Genomic DNA, 26155 nt, shown 5'->3' with positions numbered 1-26155 from the left:
AAAGGCTTCCCACCCAGAGTGATTAAGACTGCCTCAAAAAGAGCATATAATAACAATCGGGAGGCTCTTCTGGAGAAAAATGTGAAAATGAAGAGAAGGATTGGTGTTGTATTTGTCAACACGTTTTCAAATTTATCTTACAAAATTAAATCTATTGTGATGAAAACATGGAAGAAGGTGTATAGTGGAAAAGAAGCTTTGCCTCCTTTGGTGGCTTTTAGAAAAAGCCAGAACTTAAGGAATATTTTGATTAGGAATAATGTGACTGAAATGAATACACCACTGGTGAGACCAACTAGACTGTGGGGTCTACCGGAAATAAAGGGACATTTTCCTTGTGGCAAATGTAGTATGTGTTCCCAAACCAAGGAAATCGGATCAATACAAATTCTGCCGGATCTCAGGTGGGAGCTTAATGAAATGACCAACTGTAAGACATCTAACGTTGTGTATTTAATTACGTGCCCTTGTGGCTTACACTATGTAGGAAAGACCAATAGACAATGCAAAGTCCGTATGGTAGAACATCGGAGCTGCATTAGAAATCAAGTGATTACAGCACCTTTAGTAAAACATTTTCTTGATATGAAACATGGCTGCAATGACTTTACGTGGCTTATATTGAAAAAAGTGCATGGCCATGGGAAAGCCGAGACCGACCAGAAATTACTGAACCTAGAACAGAAAATCATTTTCAAATTGCAAAGTAATGTTTTGGGGCTCAACGAAAGTATTGATTGGCATTTGGTAAGCCAAAGATAGAAGTATGAAATGTTCATGTTTGGGCTGAAGTCATCTTGTATATGACAAACGTTGCTTTTTGGGACATGCTTGGTCCAGTGCATTCATGAGTATGTAACTTCTCAACATTTGTGTTTAGCGTGCCTCCGAACATTTCTAATATGCTTGTTTGTGACATCTGCAATGTGTTTCTGGGTTTGGGTTATTTATGTCCCCTTATGCACTTATTCCCTCAACACGGTTTGCATTGAGGTGTTTTCAGGCAAAGATGGCCGCCGTGTTTTGGCTAAGCGAGTGCTCCGTTGAATAGTGTTGTCCTTCCTCTGTGTTTACCTGGAAGTTGATATCGTGTTGCCATCGGGACCATATCATTGTATCTGGTAGAAACGTGTGCGGGTGCCGTACTGGCTGTTTATACCTCCGCGAGTCACTAGCGAGTCGTTTGCATTCGTGAAGCTAAAGGTAAGCTTGTTCTTCTTCTGCAATATTTGAGGCACGCGACGGCTGTTTATTTCTGTTTATTTATTTTTCTCACCACGTCCCAAGTAGAGGGCTGCTGTATATGGTCTTGGGCACACCGTGCTCTCCAACATGTCAGCGTACATTCTGTTTTGAAAAACACCTGCTGGACAGGCGACGGTGGGTGTTCTCTGGTTTTTCCTTTTTCCACTGCTCTCTCCCTTTACTGATTAGAACACCTTCGCAACTCTGTGCCTCTGGGCATGCCAGCGCAGTTCGCTTTTTGGTAAACACCTGCTGGATAGCTTTATTTCTACACAGCATTTTTGATGCAGGTCACCCTTATGCATGACCGTAAGTACTTTTTGGTTGTGGGAGCTTGGGTGACACCCCTACAGAATTTAACATCCAGCACCTTGTTTTCCTCACCTGATTTTGGTATTTGGGATGTATCGGGACACTGAATTGAGGTGGTACCCTGAAGTGGCTTGTGATTGCTTTTGTTTTAATTGCAGATTGGCACTGTGTCATTGTACAGTCATCTGTGGACTGGTTTGATTGCCAAAACAAGGGAGTCTGTTACAACAAAGGAGTTCCTCCCGTTGCCCCACGCTGTGGGCTATTTCACTTGTGTGGAGGTACATCCCAGTTACCACACATTCTTTTGAATTTATCGCAACTATAGTATGGATGGCTCATAGGTAGTGTGATGTGTGTTCTCTCCAGGTGTGACGATATCTCAGTGGACTAGGACGCCTTTTTGAAGTGTTTTGGTTTTTCAATGAAGAAAAACTAGCTTATCAGTCATTTATCGACGTGCATTGAAGGTTCACCATTTTTAAGGTAAATCTAAGTGGTTTAATTTGTTTTTAGACCTGTTGTGGAACTGTTCTCCTTCTTGAACTGATTCCACTCTTACATTTGGTAAATACCCCCTCCCCTGTGGGACTGATTAGTTTCCTCTGTTTCTTTTCCTTTTAGGCTGTTTGCCTGAAACTACCCATTCAACACGGTGTTGAGAAGAATAGTGGATGTTTTGATGTTTTAAAAGTTTCCCCTGAAGAATGTTCGCCCGAAAGGGGCAGTGAGAAACAGAAACATGTTGGGATTATATGTTTTTTATTGACACATTTGGGTTTTTTTGTATTGTGTTATGTGATTTCGTTTGTGTCTTGGGTACTTGTTCATTTTGTAGCCTAGTTTTTTAGACTTTGTTGGTTTTAGTGTTAGCATTTACACTGTGTTAGGTGAGGGTAGTTTTTTATGTTTCAATTTAAATTGTTTTTTATGTTTCAATTTAAAGACTTTGAATAAAACAATGTTTTTTTTAAATTTGGAGTATCGCACACAGTCTATGTTGTCAAGACTTGTAGTGCCTGGAAAAACTTTTCAGAGGGGTCTATTTGATGGGGGAGAGAGAGGGGTGCAAGTAGAGAAAGTGTATCATCTTATCCTTCTTTTATGAAAAATATACCCAAGCCAACACAGTACCACAGCATTGCAGGTTTTGCAGCAGGAGGACTTCAGGGTCTGCAGCCAAATACCCCGTCAGTGTACTCCTTGTCGTGGTGACTGAAAACAAGACCTCAGAAGGGACTTTGCAGCACGGATCGATGAAGAAGGCTCTTGGCAAGGTTTCCCTCGCAGCTGAATGCGGTTCTGCAGATTTGGCGCCTCTTCAAGGAGCACAGAAGACAGAAAATTGCGGTTGAATTCCCATTGTTACAAAGGTCCAGTATTCTGTTGAGGTGACTGTTAGGGAGAATTCTCTTATAAGGCTAATTTCCCAAACCTAGTGAGTCCCCCAGCAGCTTTCCTGGATTTTTGGGGTTTGTTTTTTTCTCCTGCTAAGAGCGAGACCCTTTTACTCCCACTCTTAGACATGATTTGAGATATGTCTTTGGCTTATGTGCTTATTGGCTTTACTTCATAGGGTATCATCTGTTTTTCTGTATGTGTGGTACACAGCACCCTCAGTGCAGTACCACAGGGGTGTCTCTGTGACCCCCAAACATAGTCTTCATACCCTGGGACTGACTACTGTCTCCCAGGGCATGTAAAGTCACCATTGGCTTTACTAGTCCAAAATTGTGAACAGAACCAGTACAAACAATCATATTGTGGAAGTACTGGTAAGGGATAATTCGATTGCCCCTGGGTCTATTTTCGAGGGGGCACTGTCCCGTCCCCCCTCGTCGAGTTTCTGGCTGGTGGCAGTGGTTACCACGCAAAATATTGCACCGGAATATTCTCTCTGGGATTTTCCTATTGATTTTAAACGCACCACTTTTTGGTGCAATGTTAAAGATACCGCCGGTTTATTTATTTAATATTAAATCACAGGTTGGGTCTTTTTGCCAGAACTCGATTCTAAAATGGCGTTTGGGTCCGTCTCTGTAACTCTGACCAAGGTCGAGCCTTTTGTTCCACTATTTTGGCGGGCTTCTCCACAGAAGCCCTCCAAATGGTGCCACTCTGTCTGGGTTCCACAGGAAGGGTGGAGGGGGGAATTGGTACCCTGGACTGCGTTGCCTTAGCAACCCAAGTCGCACTCTACTCTAATTGGCCCAGTGGTGAGCCGCCCGGCTCACCACTTAGCATGTGTGATTGACAGCTAGGCTGATGAATGGGTTTTTTTCTGCATAAAAGCAGGGCCTTTGGGACTGGAACTTCAGAAGTCGCCACAGGACCTAAGAATCCGAAGAGGGAAGTCGCTGAGCCATCTGCAATGACGACACCACTGGTGAAGCCCTGCTGCAGCCACCTCACCACTTTCCCAATGACAAGAGAAGATCTTCTGCTGGACGAGTCTTCTTCCCCTGAGCTGGTGGGATCAACCAGTTCGCCCTTTTCGCCTTCCAAAGACGTCTCTGGATCGAATCGCCCGTGCCAAGCACCCCGGCGGCCGGATAGCCAAGCTCACCACTTTTGACCACGAATAAAAGGACCACACCTTTTAATCGGGAACTCCGCAGCTGGTTTCATCCTGTGCAGTGCAAGGACTCCAAATTTCCTCCTCGACGAGATCCTCTCTTCCCCTGGTCGGAACGACAAACTGCAATCACTGCCAGGAACAACTGCCCCCGCTGGAGCTTCCTTTCTCTTTAAGGCACTGTGTCCTGCCTGGCCTCCCTTTCTACAGATTGCTAAAGGTGACCCTTAAATCCTTGGCTTCTAAACTGGGTTGGCTCCAGGCCTTCTAACTATATCTTTTGAATCACCCCAACCTCTTTTGAACACTCTGCAAAGACTTTCAGTGCACTTTAAACCGTGTGATCCTGGGCACATTTCACTTTGCTCCATTTAAAGTGGGCCTGGCCTATGAACTTTAGCTCTACAATATAACCTGCCTTTCTCCCCTTGCTCTGAACTCTTAAGTGTTGGAAATTGTTTTATTTCTATGCTCTGTCTTTTTCTCTCCCTTTAACTGCATTATCAGAGTGCCATCTTGGTTAAGCGCACACATCTGTTCTAACAAATAGTAGTGTTTTAATCATGACTTGTCTGATAACTATTGAGGGAGCTGTGTATACTTTACCTGACTGTGTTTTAACTTGCTTTTGATTGAGAGTTCTAGTACATGCCATAAAGTGTGTTTAAATAATTATATACTTTTTATACAAAGCTGGCCCGTGTTTGTTTGCTCTACTTTTTGTCCCTATTGTGTATAGTCTGCATACTCCCCTACTCTTCTTGAGAGAAGTCTGACTGCTCAGCCACAGCTACCAGGTAAATCTGGGTGGTGCAGACTGCTACCAATTGGGTTTACTGCTTACTCCTGTAGTCTTAATCTTTTTGCAGTGTTCCCCAGGGGACCTGCACCAGATTCTGCCTAACAGTGCCTTTTCGGACTCGATTCGTGCCTCTGGAGATCCACCAGAATGCCCACGGAGTTTCAGCGAGATTCGGAATTTGGAAGACCATTGGTTAGGCAGAATTGCATGCAGTACCCTCTGAAACCACCACATACAATTAGGACTACAGGTGTAAGCAAAACCAACCTTTGGTATAAGTCTGTACTACAGTTTTTGGTAGCGAGCTGAGCAGCCAGGCTTGACTCAAGAGGGAGGGAATGTGAGAAGTAAAAGGATGTTACACAGAGGTCTTACAATCACAGTGGCTCACGTAGACACTTACACTCAAGGTTTCTTGGTAAAACATTTATTGCACAATCATTTAGAAAACATTCACTAGAAGGAGGCAATTTATTATCGTACACAAATACACTTCAATACCAAACCAATCATTTTCTGGGTAAATTAGGCTCCCCTGAAATAGGGGCAACATGCCATTTCAGTTACTTTAAATAGGAGTAAAAAGGCACAAGTTAATAAAATAGACCACAAATACTTTCTTAGGCAGTGCAAATAGTTTGTTCACTAGAGGACTCGACTCGATTCGGTTCAATAGGCCAAAGTCAATGGGCTAGTGTCTTAGATGGGAAAGAGCAGTTCTTGTAGTAAACGGTAAAGTCTTTGCCAATGTTCTCAGAAGTAGTTTGTACGAAAAAGTCATATGTTGGGTCACAAGCTGATTAGGCCTGCAAGTTGGAAAAGTTTCACAAACTTTCACCGCGAGAGGTAAGTTCTCTGAGTCGGGTTGGCACAGTACCTTAGTGTGAAGAAAAGTTGCAGCTGAAGACGTTGGTTCCTGGCAGTTCCTGCAGATCTCGCTGGTCCTGTGCCTCAGTCGTGGGGACAAGAGGGAGGACGTTGGGGGACTCCTGCATGGAGACGGGTAAAACAAGCTGGCAAAAGGGAAGATATTCAGTTCGAGTAGCTGTTGTCAAGCACACAAGCTGGTGTCCTTCCCCCCTGGTTAATCCTAACCAGCTCTGAGAATGGTATCCAAGTGGTTTATAAGTTGATTGATCCCACCAACTCAAAGGAAAAAGTCGTCCTTGAAGGGGCTTCTCTGTTGAGATGAACTTGGCAATTCGGACCTGCAGCAGGGCTTCACCAGGAAAACCAACGGTCCAGGAGTTGCAGCAGCCGTCCTGTTCCAGCTCGTCTTCGGTTCTTGTGTTCCAGTGGTCAACTCTGCTTTCCAGTCCAAGAGACTCGCCATTTAAACAGTTTTCTCACTTTCATTCTAGCCTAGCTGTCACTCACCCAGAAGGGTGGCAGTACTTGCCGGCCAGTCAGCCAGCCAATCGCGCCAGAGTGCATTTGGGTCTCCTAGACTAAGCACAGGGAGTTTTGGGTACCTCCCTCACTTCTGGCCTCTTCAGACACTCAGACGTCAGAGACGGTCTTCAGTCCTGAAGCCCGCCAAATGCATAGAAACAAAGGGACCAAACCTGGATTGGCGCGCAGAGACAAACACTCGAAGGACCAAAAAGAAATGGCGAAAAAAGACGACCAGGACCTGTTAAACAAAAAGGGGCTTAAGGCGCCATCTTGAAAAACATGGCTCCCGCGATTTTTAGCTACCGGTGTTCGCGGTCGGGCAAAATCATGGTAGTTCATTGTAAAAACACTGCCACCAGCCATTTCGATAGGAAAGGGTAGCATTTGACTGCTACATGAGTTTATGGACACAGTGGATACTAGGTAACCCCTCCAGCACTCTATTGGAAGATGGTGTGTGCTGGGTTTAGGAATTTAAAAAGACTAGTAAAGTCAATTTAACTTTACATTCTCTGGGAAACAGTAGTTTATCCCAGAGAAGGTATTTAGGTTGAGGGTGCTTTGTAGCACACATGAAAAGATGATGCCTATGCAGTTATCTAAAACTCCATAATTAAAGAACACAAGAGTAAAACACACATCAAAATACATGAAGAGTGGGAAAAAGGCTCACACTCTTTCCAGGTAAAAAAAAAATCAAGTCCTCAAAATCCAGAAAACTTGATGGGCGTCTCTAAGGTGAAGGGAATTGGCACATTTATGAGAATTCTCCCTAACACTCGTACCCCCTCAGACTAACCGACAGGAGGATCTAATCCACCCCTAGATGAATCTCCTTACTCCAGTCGGTCAAACATTCTGGAGAGACATCAGCATTTTGGTGATTACACCCTGTCCTGTGTTCAATGGTAAAATCAAACCCCTGTAGGCTGACTGACCATCTTAACAATTTAGGATTTTCCCCCTTCATCTGCATTAACCATCTTGAGGGTTGGTGGTCAGTCTGAATCACAAAAGTAGATCCATACAAGTATGGTCTAAACTTCTTCAGTAACCACACAATAGCAAAACATTCTCTTTCAATGGTTGCCCACCTTGTTTCTGGTTCCTTCAGCTTTCTGCTGATGAAGCAGATGGGGTGCTCCCTACCTTTCTCATTCAGCTGACTCTGAACTGCACCTATACCTGCATTGGAAGCATCTGTTTGCACAATGAAGGTTTGGCTGTAGAGAGGAGCTTTTAAGACTGGAGCTTGACAAAGGTTTTTTTTTAAGTCCTTCAAATGCATTGTTGCACTCGTCATTCCACCTGACCTTTTTAGGAAATTTGGGTGAGGAGACTACATTCAAGGGAGAAGCGATGGACCCATAGTTATCTTTGAAGGTCCTATAATAACCTGTGAGACCTAAAAAGGCTCACTTGGGTTTGAGTAGTAGGGGGTGGCCCAGTCTTGTACAGCGTGTACTTTGCTAGGCAATGGCCTTATTTCACGTCGTCCTACATCATGTCTAAGGTAGACTACTTTACTCTGACCAATTTGACATTTACTTGCCTATGTGGTCAGATTGGCCTGCTCAAGAGCCTGCAATACACATCACAAGTGATCAATATGCCCTTTCCAAGTAGGGCTGGACACTGCAATGTCATCTAAGTATGCCATGCAGAAGTCCTCCATCCCATTCAGAACATGATCATCATCCTCTGGAATGTAGCAGGTGCATTTTTTAGTCCGAAAGGCATGACCTTAAACTGGTAGAGACTTCCTGGGGTTGGAAATGTGGTTTTCTCCTTAGCACGGGTCAGTAAGAGCTATTTGCCAATAGCCTGAGGTTAGGTCAAATGTACTGAGGAACTTGGCTGAACCAAGTTTTTCCACCAGCTCATCTGTCCTAGGTAAAGGATGGTAATCAGTTGTGGTGACTGCATTAAGAGCTCTATAGTCCACACAGAATTTCAACTCCTTGGATCCTGCCTTGGGCACTAGTACAACTGGACTGACCCATGGACTTGTAGATGGCCCCATTACCCCAAGATCAAGCATCCTCTTGACCTCTTCCTTTATATGGGTTCTTACATGGTCTGACATTCTGTAACCCCTGCTCTTAACAGGGAGACAGTCACCAGTGACTTTTTCATGCTGACCCAAGTGGTCAAGCCTGGTGTCAGGCCACCTGATTCAACAATTTGTCACTCCTCCTGCTTTTGCAGAGTCAGATCAGGAGAGAGATTATTCCATCTTTCCTTCTAAATGTTGTCCCCTGAGGAGGTCAGGTAGAGGTGCACTCTCATCCTCCTCCTCTTGAGCAGAGGCTAGAAGCAAAACTCCCAGTTCTGGTCTAGAGACATAGGCCTGTTGGCGGTTGGTGTGAAAGACCCTGGGGGCCACCTTAGGATTGCCGAAGTCCACCAAATAATTGAAAACTCCAAGTTTGCCCTCAACCTTGAAGGGTCCAATCCATTTGTCCTGTAAGGCCATCTGCCTTGTAGCTACCATAACTAGAACTAGCTGGTCTTGAGTAAACGCCACCATGTTGTTGGCCTTCTGGTCATGGCAATGTTTAATCAGACCCTGACCTGCTTTCAGGTTTTCTGAAGCGTCTGTCATGATGTGTGTCATTCTCCGTCTGAGACCTAACACAAAGTCAGTGACTCTCCCTGACTTGTGGGAAGGAGCACTCGCCAACCCCTCCTTGATTAGGGCCAATGGACCTCCTATCCGGATGACCATAGAGAAGCTCAAAGGGGCTGAAGCCAACTCCTTCCTGAGGGACTGCTCAATAAGCAAAGAGAAGGCATGGCAGTAGAAGGTCCCACTTCTAATGGGTACTTCTAAAGCACCCATCATGCACTTCATAGTTCTATTAAACCTCTCCACCAATCCATTGGTCTGGGGATGGTAGGCTGTTGAAAACTTGTAGGTCAATCCACAGTTTTTCTACATGGTCTGCATGTAGTGGAACATAGAATTGGTCCCTCTGACTGAGCTAACCATCTTAGGCAAACCAACCCTGGTAAAAAAAAAATACCAAGGAGGGCCTTAGCTACTGCCTGAAGAGTAACAGTTCTCATAGGTATGGCTTCAGGATACCTGGTAGCATTGTCTACCACAACCAATATAAATTGGTTGCCTGAAGAGGTGTGAGGGTGTAAGGGACCAACATCATCAATCCCCACCCTAGCAAAAGGTACTCCCACCACTGGGAGAGGCACCAAGGGTGCCACGTTCTTGGATCCATTCTTGCTAGATGTCTGACAAGTGTTACCACTTCTACAGAATTTATCTACATCAGGCCCCATCTTGGGTCAGGAGAAATACAGATAACTCCTTTCCTTGGTCTTCTTAAAACTGTAGTGACCAGCTAAAGGAATCTCATGGGCTAACTGTAGAAACTGAGGCCTCGCCTCCCGATGCACTACAACTCTTCTGGATTCCCCCGGGGTAGACACTATTGGCTCACTGTAAAGGCCATCCTCCCAGTACAGTTTGTGCTTCCCTGGCTCTTGCCCATCCAGCTAGGAAGCTGCCTGTTGGCACAGTCCTTCAATAGTAGGACACACTCCATGACTTCTGCTGAAGTCTGCCCTACAGGGGCCACCTTCTGCAAGCAAGGTCTGCAGCTCAGGATGGTCTTTAGGATCGAGATCTCCAACAGGGTGAAGCGCTTCTTCCAGCTCCGTTTCACCAGTAGCTGGTACACCATCTTCTGGTTGGTCCTCCCACTCAGCCTCAGCTGGTGGAGGAATCACAGGTCCCTCTCGGGATGTCCTTGTTTTGTGCACAGGGTTGATACCTTTCTTCATTCCTGAGACTTGGGTTTCCCCTTTGTCTTTTTCCTTGTCCTAGAATTGGAAGGTTGTTCTTCCTGTGAATTAGGAGTTGTAAATACTTCTGTTCATTCCCATTGAGTCATTCAAAGTTTGCTCTCTGGCCAGTCTAGTCTGCTCCTGCTTCCTTTTAGTGGGAGGCCTGGGGGTACTTCATACAACTCCTGGAGATTTTAAGTCATTCCCAACAGGACTCTTCCCATGCACCACATTTTGTACACTGACCAGTATTTTTACAGTCATATTGTTTTACTGGATGAGAGCTGGTAGTATTAGAACAATTTGGACGGGGCCTCCAGCAAGGTTAGTGGGGCCTATGGGTGCCTTAGCAACATCCTCAGGTTTGAAAAAGGTTTCATCCACCACTGTAATGCTGGCCCCAGTGTCTCTAATGGCAGGGGTTTCCTGTCCATTCACAAGTACACTGTCCTTGTAATATTCTTTGGTGTTATCTGGAATACAGTTTTACACATCTACATTCTGCTGTTCTCACAGACCCATGGACACTAAAGAAACACTGGCCGAGACACCAATTGGGTCTTCAGCCAATAGATGAGTTTACACTTGTCGTATGAACTTCTCCCTCAGGGATGAAGGCTAAGGAGGCAGTGTGGGCCCCTGAAGGTTTACCCTTGCATATGGGATCCCCTTTCACATGGTCAGTTGACCCACAAGCATAACTTTTTCCAAATATTTTGACAAATGGGGGCTTCTGCTGACCTCCCTCTGGTTTAGCACCAGAGGTTTCACTACACTGACCTGGTTTCCCATATGATTTCCCTTTTTGGGCTTTAGAATTCTCTTTGTCATCTTTTTGTGAGTGTCCCCAGAATCCTTGAGTAGCCCTGTTGGCAACCCACAAGTCAGCAGCCTTAGCAAGCTTCTTGGGATCAATCTCTTTTGAGTCAGCCAAGTGCTGTATCAGCTCAGGAGAGCAGGCATCAAAAATAGATTCCAACAAAAATAGATTTCTCATTCCTTCAAAGGAGTTCACCCTGTAACCCTTAATCGAACCATCTACGTTTTTCAAACATTCACATACCAGGTAGCCCAAGGGGTACCATCAGTCTTTTTGAGGGTCCTAAACCTCTTAAAGTACTGCGAAGGAGTTTTCCCAAATCAGGCCATCAAAGCCGGCTTCACATTCTCGTACTCCAATCTTTCAAGTTCCCCCACCTCCATTACAGCATCAGTTGCAACCTGGGGGGAGCCTAGACAAAAGCCAAGGAATCATCTGATTCCCTCTGAGACCCTGAATCCCATGATTGTAGTCAAAAGCACCCAACCAATCCAAAATATCAAGTTTCACATCATACATACTCATTGCTTCTTTGGGCAGGTGAGGCCTCTTTGGACTGGAAGACCTAGAGGACTCTGGGAGGGAAACATTTTCAAGAGACGATATTTTCATTTCAAGAGCATGTTGCATTTCCATTTCCCCGAGTTTGATGTCCTGATGTTTGGCCTGGGCCTTTTAAATTCCAATTCAAGTCTCATTTTTTCCAGCAGACACATATTCTGGACTCAGTGATGGACCTTGTGGGGTCCCAGTGGATACAGGTTGAGGCAAAAGGGCAGGCTGGGGCATAGAGGGGCTCCCTTGCTGGAGCTCCTCTTTCTCCTCTGACTCTTCTACAATCTTAGAGTTGGACTCTGAATTATCATCCTCATTATCAATTCCCACATTTCTTGGTTTAGTAGGTGTGACAGGCCTACTACCCAGACTTTGATGATTCAACAATCTTGCAATAAATTCGTTTCTTTCCTTTTACAGGGAGATTCCTGACTTTACACATTTCTTTGTTGATCTACTGTTAAAATGATCAGGGCTTCAAGACTGAAGTTATCCATATTTGGCATGTTACAATTGTTCTAGTGGAGTTTAGCCTTGTGAAGGTTTTAGTTGAACAAAAGCAAAGCAAATACTTAGTGTAACAACACTACAATAGATCCTCACCACCTGCCACCAGTGTTGGGCAAGTTTTGGGGCAGTACCCTTTGGGTGCAATACAACAACCTTGTCCCCCTGGCAATAGGAACCCAACCTTTGGTATAAGTCTGTACTACACAGGTAGTAGTGTGGCTGAGCAGCCAGGCTGATCTCAAGAGGGGTCAATGTGAGCATAAGGGGAGTTATACAGAGATTCACAGTGACAAGTATCCAAATAAACACTTATACTCTAGGTTTTTTGATTAAACTATTATTATTGTAACAGTTTGAATAAGACATCTTCAGAAGGGGCAATATGTACGTAACACACAAATATACTCCAAAATACACACTCCTAGTATGTCAAAGAAAAGGGTTATATATGAACACAAGAGATCACACAATTATTCTGAAGCAGGTAAGTACTTTTGAACCCCCAATGCAAAGCAGATTAACCCCATCCTGGAAGGTAAGGTAAAACACAATGTCGGAGGAAAGAAGACTTATTCAGGGAGCCAGGCCAGCCAAAATCAATTGGCCAAAAATCTAGGTGAGCTGAAGTACTTCTGTTGGTGAATAAAAGTCTTGGACAATGTTTTAGAAGTCTTTGTAGAAAAAGTAGAATCAAAGTAGGGCCACATGCTGGGAGGCTTGTGCGAGGTAGAAGATGCAAGCAACTCTACAGAAGCAACCAAGACCAGTCTCAACTGAGATCAGGTAAGGCTACAAGAAGAGGTAAATCCTCTCAAACTTTACCTTTTGGTTAGAAGAAATGGTTCCAGCTGGCTTCTGTTCCTGTGCAACTCTGTAGATCATTCTATTCCTGGGCCTAAATCGTGGGGACAAGAGGGAGGACTTCTGGGGACTCCTACACTGCAATGGGACGGTCAGCGGTAGAAAAGGACAAACTTCTATTCAGCGGCACTTCACGGTTTCAGCTCCTCGCGTCTCAGCAAATAGCACCACCGCAGTTTTACGGTTACCACTCTGGACTTCCCTTCCATCTGGGGTCCAGCACTCTGTTGAAGTGGCTCAGGCTTGGTGAGTCCTGCTTAATGGGAGCCTGGAGGTGGGGGGGGGGGATCTTCCAGCATCTCGGGTCCATCTTAAGTGATGCACTCCGTTTTGTGTTCCTCTCCCTGGTACTTCGGTTGCAGCAGCACTAGCAGCAGAAGTACAGCTAGCTCCAAGAGGATATCCAAACGAGTTCACTTTGAAGTTGATTGGTCCCACCAACTCAAGGGGAGAAGTTGTCCTTGCAGGGCTTCTCTAGTCAAGGCAAATTTGGAGCTTCAGCACAGCAGCAGGGCTTCACCACGCAACCAGCGGTCCAGAAGTTGCAGCAGGCGTCTCTCCCAAGTTCTTTCTTGAATTCCTTCGTCCAGTGGTCGACTCTGCCTTCCAAGTCAAAAAGCCTCACCTTTTTATGCAGGTTTCTCCCATTCATTCCAGCCTAGCTGTCACTCACCCAGCAGGGTGGCTGTCCTTGCCAGACAGTCAGCTCGCCAATCACCTTTGGGTGCATTCCTGTAACCAAGGGGATTAAGCACAGGTAGTTTCGGGCACCTCCTTCACTTGCTACCCCTGCCAGACATACTGGAGCCAGAGGCGGGGTTCACTCATGAATCCCGCCAAAGACAAATCAAAGGGCCCAAACCTTGTTTGGCGCGCAGAGTAAATCTCAAGAAGGATCTTTGCAGCAAGAAATGGTGAAAAAAGAAGACCAGCGTCATATTGACTAAATCGGCACCCATGGGTGCTTTACCAAGGCTGCCACTGCAGCCTTCGGTCAAAACACATAATGGTAGTAAAACGTAAACCATTTCCACCAGCCATTAATTGTAGAAAGGGTAACATAAAAAATGTTACACGAGAAACTAGACATGGGATACTAAGTAACACCTCCAGCACCATATGGTAAGCTGGTGTGTGCTGGGTCTAGAAAGTTACAAAGTGTAAGTAAAGTCAATTTCACTTCACTGCTCTTGGAAACAGTAGTTTATCCAAGAGGAGGTATTTAAACCTGTAGTAAATCTAAGATTTCCCTGTGCCGCTGCACTGAAGGTGCTGTGTGTCACAATTCAAAGATGACATGGCAATTGTCAGACGCCAAATTCACAAGAACCAGAGTCCAAATCACAGAAAAATATATAAAAAGCTCTTGCTCTCTCTCCAGGTTAAAAATGAAAAATTCCCAGAGTCCAGCAAAAATGTTGGGTCTCTAAGGTAGAGAGGAACTAGCACATTTATGAGAATTCTCCCTAACACGAGTATGTACTCTTCTCCCATTAACGCAGAGAATTTTTAAAGTGCCTAATCTGTGTTTGCATGGGTTATCATCTCCTATCATTCATACTGCTACACAATCTATTCACAGCATGTGAATCTATGAAAGATCCAATGCTGGAGAAGGGAGTAGTTTCTTACCTGTAACTACATTTCTCCAGCGTTGGAATCTTTCATGGATTCGCATGCACCCTCCAGCCTACCCCCTACAGGCAGACATCCTCTACAGGGGGATATCCTCCAGGTTGAGTGGTTAAAATCTGAGAGGAAGCTGCTGGGGCAGAGCTATACACTCGACATCCCATTAGTGGGGTCCAAAAGCACCCACCATTACGTTGATCGAGACTCAAGGCGTCAAGTCTTTCCATTGGAAAATTACTAAGTCAAAGTAACTGCGGATTCACAGCATGTGAATCCATGAAAGATACCAACGCTGGAGAAATTGAGTTACAGGTAAGAAACTACTCCCATCCTTTAGAGATCTCCTAGTGTGTGTGTGGGTGTCCGTCTATTTCTGATACTTGTGAATCTGTCCGGCTATACATACTTTGCATAGGCTACCATCTACTGGTTGGTGCACAGTATTAATCTTGTTTTTCTTTTTCATTTCGAAAATGGGACATAGACCGAGGTGTTCCTGTCACACCTTTTCCCTATTCTGTGTACACAGGTACCAATGATCTTGCACACTTCGTCCTCAGATTGTACGTCTTTTTGACATGTGTGAACTTGCTTGAATGTATTGTTGGATACAGTTTTCTTTTTTTGTTGTGTTCCTTCCCTCTCATGCAAGTCGAATGAGTGGGCGCAGGTGATTTTAAGCAGATGTATGCCACTGAAAGACTATTACTCTGGTAATCAGTCACCCCATTACAAGATGGTGCTTGGCAGGTCAGAATGACACCCAAGGATTGAGGCATCGGGCAGAAGGTGGGTGAGAAAAAACCCAGCCAGAGTTAACCTCTACCCACCCACCCATCTTGTGTCCTCAGTGCACTTTACCTTAGAAACTCTTGCCATGCCAGGGAGCGCAGATAGTATTCAGATTCCATAGGTGGTGGGAAGGCAGTGACTTTACTGCAGTGCAGATGGCATTCCTCTGCTGACAGACTTGACGGTAGGAATTACATTCCCTTAAATTTGAAGCACAAATCATCCCTTGAAGCTGGCCATCATAGAGCCGCACAAAGTTAAATACCTTAAGTACATACAATAGTAAATGAGCACAAAGAAATCTCCTGAATCAGACTTTCAATGAGAACATGATCTGTACATAATTCATATGACCCTCTCACTCATGTTTACCATTTTCCTTCCTCTTTCTGTGCAGGGTCATGAGAAGGAAGCACTACAGTTAATGGCAACTTATCTTCCAAAAGACACGTCTCCAGGCTCGGCCTATCAGGAAGGTGGTGGGCTGTATGCTTTGGGTCTCATTCATGCCAACCATGGTGGCGATATCATCGATTACCTCCTTAACCAGCTAAAAAACGCAAGCAACGATGTGAGTACTAACTTTAAATCGTCAGTTCATTGGGTCTTCCTTGATTACGCAGAGGCAGCAGCTGCTCTTGGTGGCAGTCATTTTTCAGCAAGCAAGGTTATGGGCCGGGGTTTAGTGAAGGTGTACGTTGTTTGCATCTTGCCTGGTCATTGAATTCTTAGAAACGTGAATGAACGTTGGCAATGTTATGGGGTGTTGGGGAATGCTTTTGTGCACCTTTATCAATCTGTCCTGGAAGATCATTCAACCATGTTTATTTCTCATCAGGAATTTACAACTCACGAGTAACCCATTGAAAAGCATAACCTAGTCCTGAAAAAATGACGAGTGAAGTTCCTTTAATGAAACCTTTGTTGGCCCACCACCAGGCTAAAGGAACTTTGTTAGGGTAGATCTCTCTTCTTTTGTGAAATCTCCACTTCCTATGAGTCCCCCTACACTTTTTGCTGGATTCCTGGGTGAGTAGGAACCTTTTTCCACACAATCGCCTCTCCCTGTACTCTGATATAGGGAGCCTTTTTTGCCCCTATTTTCGAATTTCTTTTCAGTTATGCTTACCTCCAATTTTTAGGTATCTACTTTTTAAGTGAACAACGTACAGAACCTTCTGTGTAGTGTTGTCCGAAGCTCCTAGAGCTTCTCCTTCGTTTTTTCTTTGTTTTTCTGACAGGCAAGATTTAGAGTAGTACCCTTTGGGTGCACTACAACAACCTTGACCTCCTGGCAATAGGACCCCAACCTTTGGTATAGGTCTGTACTACACAGGTTGGTAGCATGATTGAGCAGCCAGGATGATCTAAAGAGGGGTCAATGTGAGCAGCAGTGGAGTTACACAGAGATTCAAAGTGACAAGTAGCCAAATAAACTCTTACACACAAGGTTTCCTGATTAAACAATTATTAATTTATTTAAGTCAGTTTGAATAAGCCTTTTTTTAGAAGGGGCAATATAATAGCAACACGCACATACACTTCAAAAATACACCTTCTTAGTTTCTCTAAATCGGCAAATACCCATTTGGGATGGCATACAGACACTTACTACACCATCAGGTGACTTAAATAGCTAGGGCACTGTGGACTTTAATATATCACTGTTGCATTTAGAGCAGTACTTGGAAGTATGGCAAAGGAAAAGGGTTATTAGAATAAAACATGAAATCGCACTAATATTCTGAAGCAGGTAAGTACTTTTGAACCCCCAATGCAGAGTGTTAGGAAGAATTGAATGTAGTACCCTCTGGGACCACCACATACAATAAGAACTACAGGTGTAAGCAAAAACCAACCTTTGGTATAATTCTGTACTACACAGTTTGTGGTAGCGAGCTGAGCAGCCAGGCTTATCTCAAGCGGGAATGGTGAGCAGTACAAGGATGTTACACAGAGGTCTTACAATCACAGTGGTTCAGGTAGACACTTAAACTCAAGGTTTCTTGGTAAAACACTTATTAATTTTTTACAGTCATTTAGAAAACATTCACTAGAAGGAGGCAAGTTAATATCATACACAAATATACTTCAATACCAAACCAATACGTTTCTGAGAAAATTAGGCTCCCCTGAAATAGGAGCAAAATGGCATTTCAGTTACTTTGAATGGGAGTAAAAAGGCACAAGTTAATAGAATAGATCAAAATACTTTCTTACCACTGTCACCAGCCATTTCGATAGGAAAGGGTAGCATTTGACTGCTACATGCGTTTCTAGACATAGGGGATACTAGGGAGCCCCTCCAGCACTCTATTGTAAGATAGTGTGTGCTGGGTCCAGGAATTTAAAAAGACTAGTAAAGTCAATTTAACCTTACATTCTCTGGCAAACAGTAGTTTATCCCAGAGAAGGTATTTAAACCTTTGGGAAGTCTAATAGGCCATCCCTGTGTCACTGCACTGAGGGTGCTGTGTAACGCACCTGAAAAGAGGCCTATGGAGTTTTCTTAAAACTCCACAATCCAAGAAAACAAGAGGAAAGCGCACATCAAAATAATGATAGTGATAAAAATACATGAAAGAGTGGTAAAAAAAGCCTTACACTCTTTCCAGGTAAAAGAATCAAGTCCTCAAAATCCAGCAAAGTTGCTGGGGGTCTCTAAGGTGAAGGGAATAAGCACATTTATGATAATTCTCCCTAACACCTATAATGATATTGTTTTGTGTGGCACTGGTCGTCGGAATGTATGAAGGCATGCCAGTTATATGCGGTGGCCATATAAAGGGGGGGGGGTGCATGGACACCGTTTTGGTAGTGTGTTTAGCAGCCAGGCTCATCTCAAGAGGGGTAATTGTGAGCTGTAGTGGAGGCAGAGATTTACAGTTACAGGTATTCAAATAAACTTACACTCAAGGTTTCTTGCATAAAAAATTATTACTTTATTTATCAGTCTGTTAGAAAAACTTCTTCAGAAGGGAGCAATATAATAGTAACACACAAATGCACTTCAATACTGTACACTCCAAGTTTCTAAATAAGTAAAGACCCTTTTGGGATGGCCCACATACACAACCTACACCCACAGGTGACTTCAATAACAAGGGTGCTGGGGACATTAATATCTTACTGTTGGCATTTAGAATACTTTTAGAAATGGGTAAAAGGCAAAGGTTATTAGAACACAAGAGACCACAAATATTCTTAAGCAGGCAAATACTTTCGGATCCTCCAAGAAGAGTCATACAATTCAACAGGCTAAGCCAAAATCAATAGGCAAAAGTCTTGTATAGGATGAAGCACTTCTGGTAAAGTCTGTGCACAAGTTCTTAGGAGTCTTTGATGAAAAGAAGAATCAAATGTAGGGCCACAAGCTGATTAGACTTGTGAGTTGTAGAAGTTTAAAGCAACTCTACATTACGAGGTAAGTTCTCTTAGACTTGTTTTACAGTGCCTTAGAAATGAAGAAAAGATGCAGCTGATTACTTCTGTTCCTGTGCAGCACTGCAGATCTCACTGTTCCTGGGCCTCAGTCGTGGGGACAAGAGGGAGGACGTCGGGGGGGGGGGGGGGGGGCCTGCAAGGCACTGGGACGGTCAAAACTTGCAACCAGCAAACTTCACTTTCAGAGGCTGTTCAGTGTTTCAGCTCCTCGCATCAACCGCAAATAGCAACACTGCGGTTCCTGGCTGTCGTGATGGTCTTTCCTTGCTTCTGGGTTCCAGCACGGGCTCAGGCTTGGTCAGTCCTGCTTCTTGGGAGTCCGGACAGTCAGCCGGCCAATCACCACTGAGTGCATTTGGGTCTCCTAGGAGACTAAGAACAGTGAGTTTCGGGACCTCCCTCACTTCCTGCCTACCCCAGACACTCTGGCGCCAAAAGCGGGTTTCACTCGTGAAGCCCGCCAAAGGCAAAAAGACCAGGGGCCATTTTGACAAAGATGGCGCCCGTGGTTGCTTTTCAGCAGCTGTGAATGCAGCCCGCGGTAAATGCTCACAATGGTAGTTCAAACGAAACCACTGCCACCAGCCATTCAATGAGAAAAGGGTAACATAAAAAATGGTACATGAATAGCTAGACAAAGGGGATACTAGGTAACCCCTCCAGCACTCTATTGTACGATCTGGTGTGCTGGGTCTAGCAAGTTACAATGGTAAGTAAAGTCAATTTCACTTTACTGCTCTGGGAAACAGTTTATCCCAGAGAAGGTAGTTAAACCTTTGGGAAATCTGGAAGACGTCCCTGTGTCACTGCATTGAAGGTGCTGTGTGACACAATGTAAAAGATGATGCCTATGGAGTTTGTCAGACTCCCCAACCAAACGAAACAGATTTCAAATTCACATTAAAATACATGAGAGAGTGGGGAAAAAAGGGTTGCACTCTCTCTAGGTTAAAAAATCAAGTCCTCAAAATCCAGCAAAGTTGCTGGGGTTCTCTAAGGTGGAGGGAATTGGCACATTTCTGAGAATTCTCCCCAACAATGTGCCCGGCAGATGGACTGATGGAATACAGCAAAGAAATTATAGCCCGAGTAGAGACTATGTGTGTGCAAATATGGTCCCAATACATCACAAGGCTGACATGCATTGCGACAATGGAGAAGCCAGTGCGAATACATAAAGACATGGACTATGAACTTTGTTTTAGCAATGAAGGAACAGTTCCTGTTGGCGCAAACACACAGTGCAACCACACTCGTGATCCCCGATATGACGAAAGGTACGGCAGAAGTGATGGATTACTACTGGGTTTGTGGCGACAAGTCTACTTGCACCTCGTCCCATCATGGAGGGGCAAGTGTTCACTGGACACCCTGCGCTCAATACTACTAGTAATCCTGGAAGAACACCTGAAGGGAAAAGAACTACCTGTCAAGGTGCCAACAACCACACCAGCCCCTAACGAAGCAGAGGGAGACTTGCAGATGACACAAGAATATTGTATGCTGCCAGAAAAGTAACTATTTCAACAGCTGAAAAGAAAGAACAGATCGAACTAGATCTCAGACTCTGCCACACTGCTCAGAGGAATATTTGACTAGTATCAACTTTTTAGCTCAGCAAAGACTTTATTTCCATCTTTTTTGGCTACTGGGGTAAATGCAGCTGGTAACACCTAGTGGGTTCAGATCGTTTGATGGGAGCTAGTCCAGCTCGCTAACGACACAGACAGGGTTCAACACCATCAAAGTAGAGCTTGTGCGTTCTGACTCATGACGATGCAGAACCGCTATATGCTGGATCTGTTAGCCATGGAAAGAGGAGTGTGTAAAATGTTGGGAAGCAGCTGGTGCACTTTTGTCCCTCAGAGGATGCCGAGAATGGGTCACTATCCCACATCATTGAGGCGGTGCACAATCTAGGTGTTCATATGAAGAAAGAAGGTGGAGTTCAGAACACAGATTGGCCATCGCTTGCCTTTGGATACCGTCATGGCTGGGGGCAGCAGTAAAAATACTGGTGCCTGTTATCGTGTTCTTCTTGGTTCTCTTCTGCAAGTGCCAATTGGGTCTCCGATGTTGTCAATTTTGTACCTATTAGTGCAAATATGATGGGATCTATTGGGGGTTGTAATGCACCTTGCCATACAATAAACACTGAAACCCAAACTGATATGTCGGATAGGGATGAGTTAGTTATTGTAGAAGTAAAGAAAGGGGGGAATGTTGGAACCAGGGTCCTCCTGAACCCCCAGGCGCTTTAGAGTTAAGCAAGGCATATTTAAGGCACTATAATAGACTAGGGGGGAAGACGGGCACTGGAAAGGCTCTCTCATGCAAGCATAATCACATACACGAGCACTGAAGAAGGTAGTTATTATCTAATATAAGGTGCAATTAACTGTTAGTTGGAAAGCTTAGCTAGTGCTATGGAGGAGTCAAACTCCCCCTCCTTCCCAGAAGGAATGCAGCCTGTGGGATCTAAATAGACCACAGGCACTTAAGTGTGCGGTGTTCTTCACTATGGCCAGCGCAAACTGACTCACCAATTGTGCACTGTCCGTCAAGGGTCCATGCGGGTTAAAAATAGGAATCACATGTTTTGTGCGGCAGAATGGGATAAATTATACGTTTAAATTGTGGAGAAAACTACAGGATCCCGATAACATGAGCAGGATGAGTGAAATATGGATATCATGAATGCAAATTCTTTGTACATAGATAACAATGTTTTGTTGTCTTTGGGCTAGGCCTCAAGGTTTGTAAAAGCCTACAGAGCTGAAGTGTGTTTTTGCATAGTTAGCAACAAGTAGAACAGCATGCCCTGACAAAACTGCCGACAATTAAGAAAAGAAGGCTTTGGAGCATCCCTATTATGGAAGGACGACGGCTTTGGCTTAAGTCATGATCCAGCTCTAGTGATATCCCCATGGCAAGCCAGACCTATATAAACCCCTGCTCTTGAAACCATTTTGGCAGGAAGGTATTGGAAAGGGGACAGGAGAAGACCGTTCAGGCAGCAGAGTTCTTTGGTACCATCCTCATTTCTAAGATAAAACTTGTTATCCTTACAAGATCGCCTGTTTGCCTTATTTCCCTAGAGGGGTGTATTGATTCTGGTGTGAGTGTAATTAGGGAAACCCTTACATTTCTTTGTACCATCCTACATCCCTCTCTCTCTCCTAAGATACATCTGACTGCTTCTGTCCATGCTGCCTGCAGCACAGGTGTATACTAAGAGTTGGAGTTTACTGTATTGCACAAGGTATACTTTTATGAAGCCCCTGGGTTAACTTTAGAAAAACTGTCCTAACAATCCCCTCCAACCCCCTTTCCTTTTTCCAGAGATCCATGGGAAGACATGTTTGTCCCTGCACTGTGAGGTCCTGGGGACTGGTGCTTAGCAAAGCCCAAGGGGTTGAAAATCTGGCTGTGATTTTTGACTGTTAGGGAGAATTCTCAGAAATGTGCTAATTCCCTTCTACCTTAGAGACCCCCAGCACCTTTGCTGGACTTTAGGACTTTTTAAATTTCTTACCTGGAGAGAGTGAGACCTTTTTCCCAATCTCATGTATTTTTATGTGATTTGGACTGTTTCTTTTAATTTTGGGGTATGACAAACTCCATAGGCGGCATCTTTGCATTGTCACACAGCACCTTCAGTGCAGTGGCACAGGGAAGTCTCTTAGATTTCCCAAAGGTTTAAATAACTTCTCTCGGTGAAGCAACTGTTTCCAAGTGAAGTGAAATTGACTTTACTTACATTTTGTAACTTTCTGAACCCAGCACACACTATCTTACAATAGGGTGCTGGAGGGGTTACTTAGTATCCCCTTAGTCTAGCTTCTCATGTAACAATTTTATGCTACCTTTTCCTCACTGAATGGCTGGTAGCAGTGATTTACTTTTAACTACCGTGGTGTGCATTACTGCGGGCTGTGATAGCAGCTGCTGTAAAGCACCCAATGGTGTCATTTTTGTCAAAATGGCCCTGGTCGTCTTTTTTCGCCATTTCTTTGTGGAAAGGTCCTCCTTGAGATTTTCTCTGCATGCCAAACCCGGTTTGGTCCCTTTGTTCGCTTTGCCTTTGGCGGGCTTCACTAGTGAAGCCCACCTTTGGCTCCAGGGTGTCTGGTGGGGGCAGGAAGTGAGGGAGGTGCCCAAACTCTGTGCTTAGTCTCCTAGAAGACCCAAATGCACTCTGTAATGATTGGCCAGTTGACTGTCCGGCAAGGACAGCCACCCTGCTGGCTGACAGCTGGGCTGGGATGAATGGGAGGGAACTGGATAAAAGGCAAGGCTTTTGGCATGGAAAGCCTAGTCGACCAGTGGACAAAGGAACCGAAGAAGAACTTGAAGAGGACGCCTGCTGCAACTCCTGGACTGTTGGTTTGCCTGAACTCCAAATTCGCATCGACAGAGAAGCCCCTGCAAGGACGACTTCTCCCTTTGAGTTGGTGGGACCAATCAACTCCAAAGTAAGCCAACTGGACATTCTCTCGGAGCTGGTTGCATTTCCACAGAGTTGCTGCTGGAAAACGAAATGCCAGGGAGAGGAACACCAGATTGTGTGCATTGCTTTTAAATTGGCCAAGAGATCCAGGAAGATCCTCCGGACTCCCAGGAAGCAGGACTGGCCGAGCCTGAGCCCCCTCAACAGAGTGCGGGACCCCAGAGCAAGGAGTGTCCTCCATCTCGACAGCTCGACTGCAGTTTTGCTATTTGCGGTAGTCACAAGGAGATGAACCACTGAGGTGCCACTTGTTTGAAGATTGCCGGTTGCGAGCGGTGACTGTCCCATTGCAGTGCAGGAGTCCCCAGAAGTCCTCCCTCTTGTCCCCACGACTGAGGCCCAGGAACAGTAAGATCTGCAGAGCTGCACTAGAACAGGATTCATCTGCTGTACTTTTTTCTTCAATCCAAAGGTACTGTAAAGTCTGAGAGAACTTAACTCTTATTGTAGAGTTGCCTGCATCTTCTACTACTCACAAACCTAAACAGCTTGTGGCCCTACATTGATTTTTCTTTTCTTCAAAGACTTCTAAAACATTGCGCAAAGAATTTTTCTACTTACATACTAGAAGTGCTTCAGCTCTTATACATTTTTGCCCATTGATTTTGGCTTAACCTGTTATACTGAATGACTCTGCTTAGGGGATCCAAAAGTATTTGCCTGCTTAAGAATATTTGTGGTCTCTTGTTTGTTCTAATAACCTTTTCCTTTGACCAAGTTATAAGAGTATTCTAAATGCAAACGGTAAGATATTAATGTCCCCAGCACCCTAGCTATTGAAGTGGCCTGAGGGTGTAGATTGTGACACTGGGCCATCCCAAAAGCGTCTTTACTGATTTAGAAACTAGTTTTGAAGTGTATTTGTGTGTTGCTTTTATATTGCACCCTTCTGAAGAAGGCTTATTCTAACTGACAAATGAATAATTGTTTATTCACCACACCTTGTGTGTAAGTGTTTATTTGAATACTAGTCACTGTAAATCTGTGAAACGCCCCTACAGCTCACATTGACCCCTCTTGAGATAAGCCTGGCTGCTCAACACGCTACCAAGTTGTGCAGTCCAGACTTATACCAAAGGTTGGGTTCCTATTGCTAGGAAGCCTAACGGACTTTACCACCATTGTGTGTTTTTACTGCAGGCTACAATTGCAGCTGCAGGAAGACACCCATGGGGGCCCATTTGGTCAAAATGGCCCCTGTCTTCTTTTGTTGCCATTTCTTGTTGGAAAGGTCCTTCTTGAGATTTACTCTGCGCGCGAAACCAGGTTTGGTCCCTTTGTTTGTTTTGTCTTTGGCAGGATTCATGAGTAAAGCCCGCCTCTGGCTCCAGCGTGTCTGGCAGGGGCAAGAAGTGAGGGTGGTGCCCGAAACTCTGTGCTTAATCCCCTTGTTACAGGAATACACCCTAAAGTGATTGGTCGGCTGGCTGTCCTTGGAGGACAGCCACCCTGCTGTGTGATTGACAGCTAGGCTGGAATGAATGGAAGAAACCTGCATAAAAGGCGAGGCTTTTTGGCTTGGAGGGCATAGTCGACCACTGGACGAAGGAATGGTTTGCCTGGTGAAGCCCTGCTGCTGTACTGAAGCTCGGAATTAGTTTCGACTAGAGAAGCCCTGCAAGGATGACTTCTCCCCTTTGGTAGGTGGGACCAATCAACCCCAAAGTTAACTCATTTGGACATCTTCTCGGAGCTGGCCTTACTTCTGCTGCTGGTACCGAAGTGCCAAGGAGAGGAATATCCAACCGTGTGCATCGCTTTTAAGTCGGACCTGTGTTTCAGGAAGATCTTCCAGACTTCCTTGAAGCAGGACTGACCAAGGCTGAGCCGCATCAACAGAGTGCTGGACCCCAGATGCAAGGAAAGTCCAGAATGGTATCCGTGAGACCGCAGTGGTGGTATTTGCTATAGACTAGAGGAGCTGAAACCGCAAAGTGCCACTGAATTGAAGATTGCCAATTGCTGCCGCTGACATTCCCATTGCAGTGCAGGAGTCCCCAGAAGTCCTCCCTCTTGTCCCCACGACTGAGGCCCAGGAACACCAGGATCTGCAGAGCTGTACAGGAACATAAATCAGTTGGGACCATTTTTCTAACCAAAGGTACTGTTAAGTTAAGAGGACTTGCCTCTTGTGGTGTAGCCTTACTTGTTCTCAGGTGAGACTGGTCTTGGTTAACCTTGCAGAGTTGCTTGCAGCTTTGCTCCTCACAAGCCTCCCAGCTTGTGGCGCTTCAAGTGATTTTATTTCCACAAACCTTTCTAAAAACATTGTGCAAGACTTTTACTTGCCTACAAAGATGATCTTCAGCTCCCCTAGACTTGGCTCAACTAGAATTTTCTGTCCTGGCTCCCCGAGAGACTCTTCTTACCTGTGATTCTGTGCTTTACCTTTCTCCCAGGAAAGGGTTAATTTACTTTGCATTGGAGGGTTCAAACAGTACTTACCAGTTTGTGAATTATTTGTTAACCTTTGTTTTATTTCCCTATGTAACCTTACTCTAAATGTACCAGTGATAAATCAATGTCCAGTGTCCTAGCTATTTAAGGTCACCTGAGGGTGATATGATATGGCATTTGTAACGCACCTATACACAAGTGTTTCAAGGCGCGACAAGGCAGGGAGGGGAGACAAAGGGAAGACAGACAATGATCTTACTAGGCCAGGTGTCATTCAGATCGCGCAAGTGCATGGGAAGCGGGGAAGGGAAAGTGCAAGGGGAAAGGGAGAGGGCAAAGTGCAGTACAGGGGTAGTAGAATAACAAGATAAATAATAAAGGGCCAGCTGGTGGCAAGTGCAAGGTAAGTGCAGACAAGTGCTGGGATGGGGGCTGTAGGGATGCAGAGACAGTACCGCAGTGCAGGGGCTGCCAGGGAGGCAGTGCAGGGGGCAAGTGGCT

The 26155-nt window shown here is 44.9% G+C and overlaps 1 protein-coding gene across 1 annotated transcript in view; it reads left to right on the top strand.

Moving 5' to 3' along the window:
* The window catches only part of PSMD1 (proteasome 26S subunit, non-ATPase 1), a 1063364-nt gene that overhangs the window by 210097 nt on the left and 827112 nt on the right, over window positions 1-26155 (top strand). The window contains exon 12 of the mRNA XM_069617568.1: window positions 15701-15874. Coding sequence (XP_069473669.1) covers window positions 15701-15874 — 174 coding nt within the window. The remainder of the gene's footprint in view (window positions 1-15700; window positions 15875-26155) is intronic.

This window comes from Ambystoma mexicanum, chromosome 10, assembly GCF_040938575.1.
Source record: "Ambystoma mexicanum isolate Mex_15411 chromosome 10, UKY_AmexF1_1, whole genome shotgun sequence".
Classification (NCBI taxonomy): Eukaryota; Metazoa; Chordata; class Amphibia; order Caudata; family Ambystomatidae; genus Ambystoma; species Ambystoma mexicanum.
The sequence above is the reverse complement of the archived record's forward strand: the minus strand, read 5'-3'. Positions and strand labels throughout refer to the sequence as shown.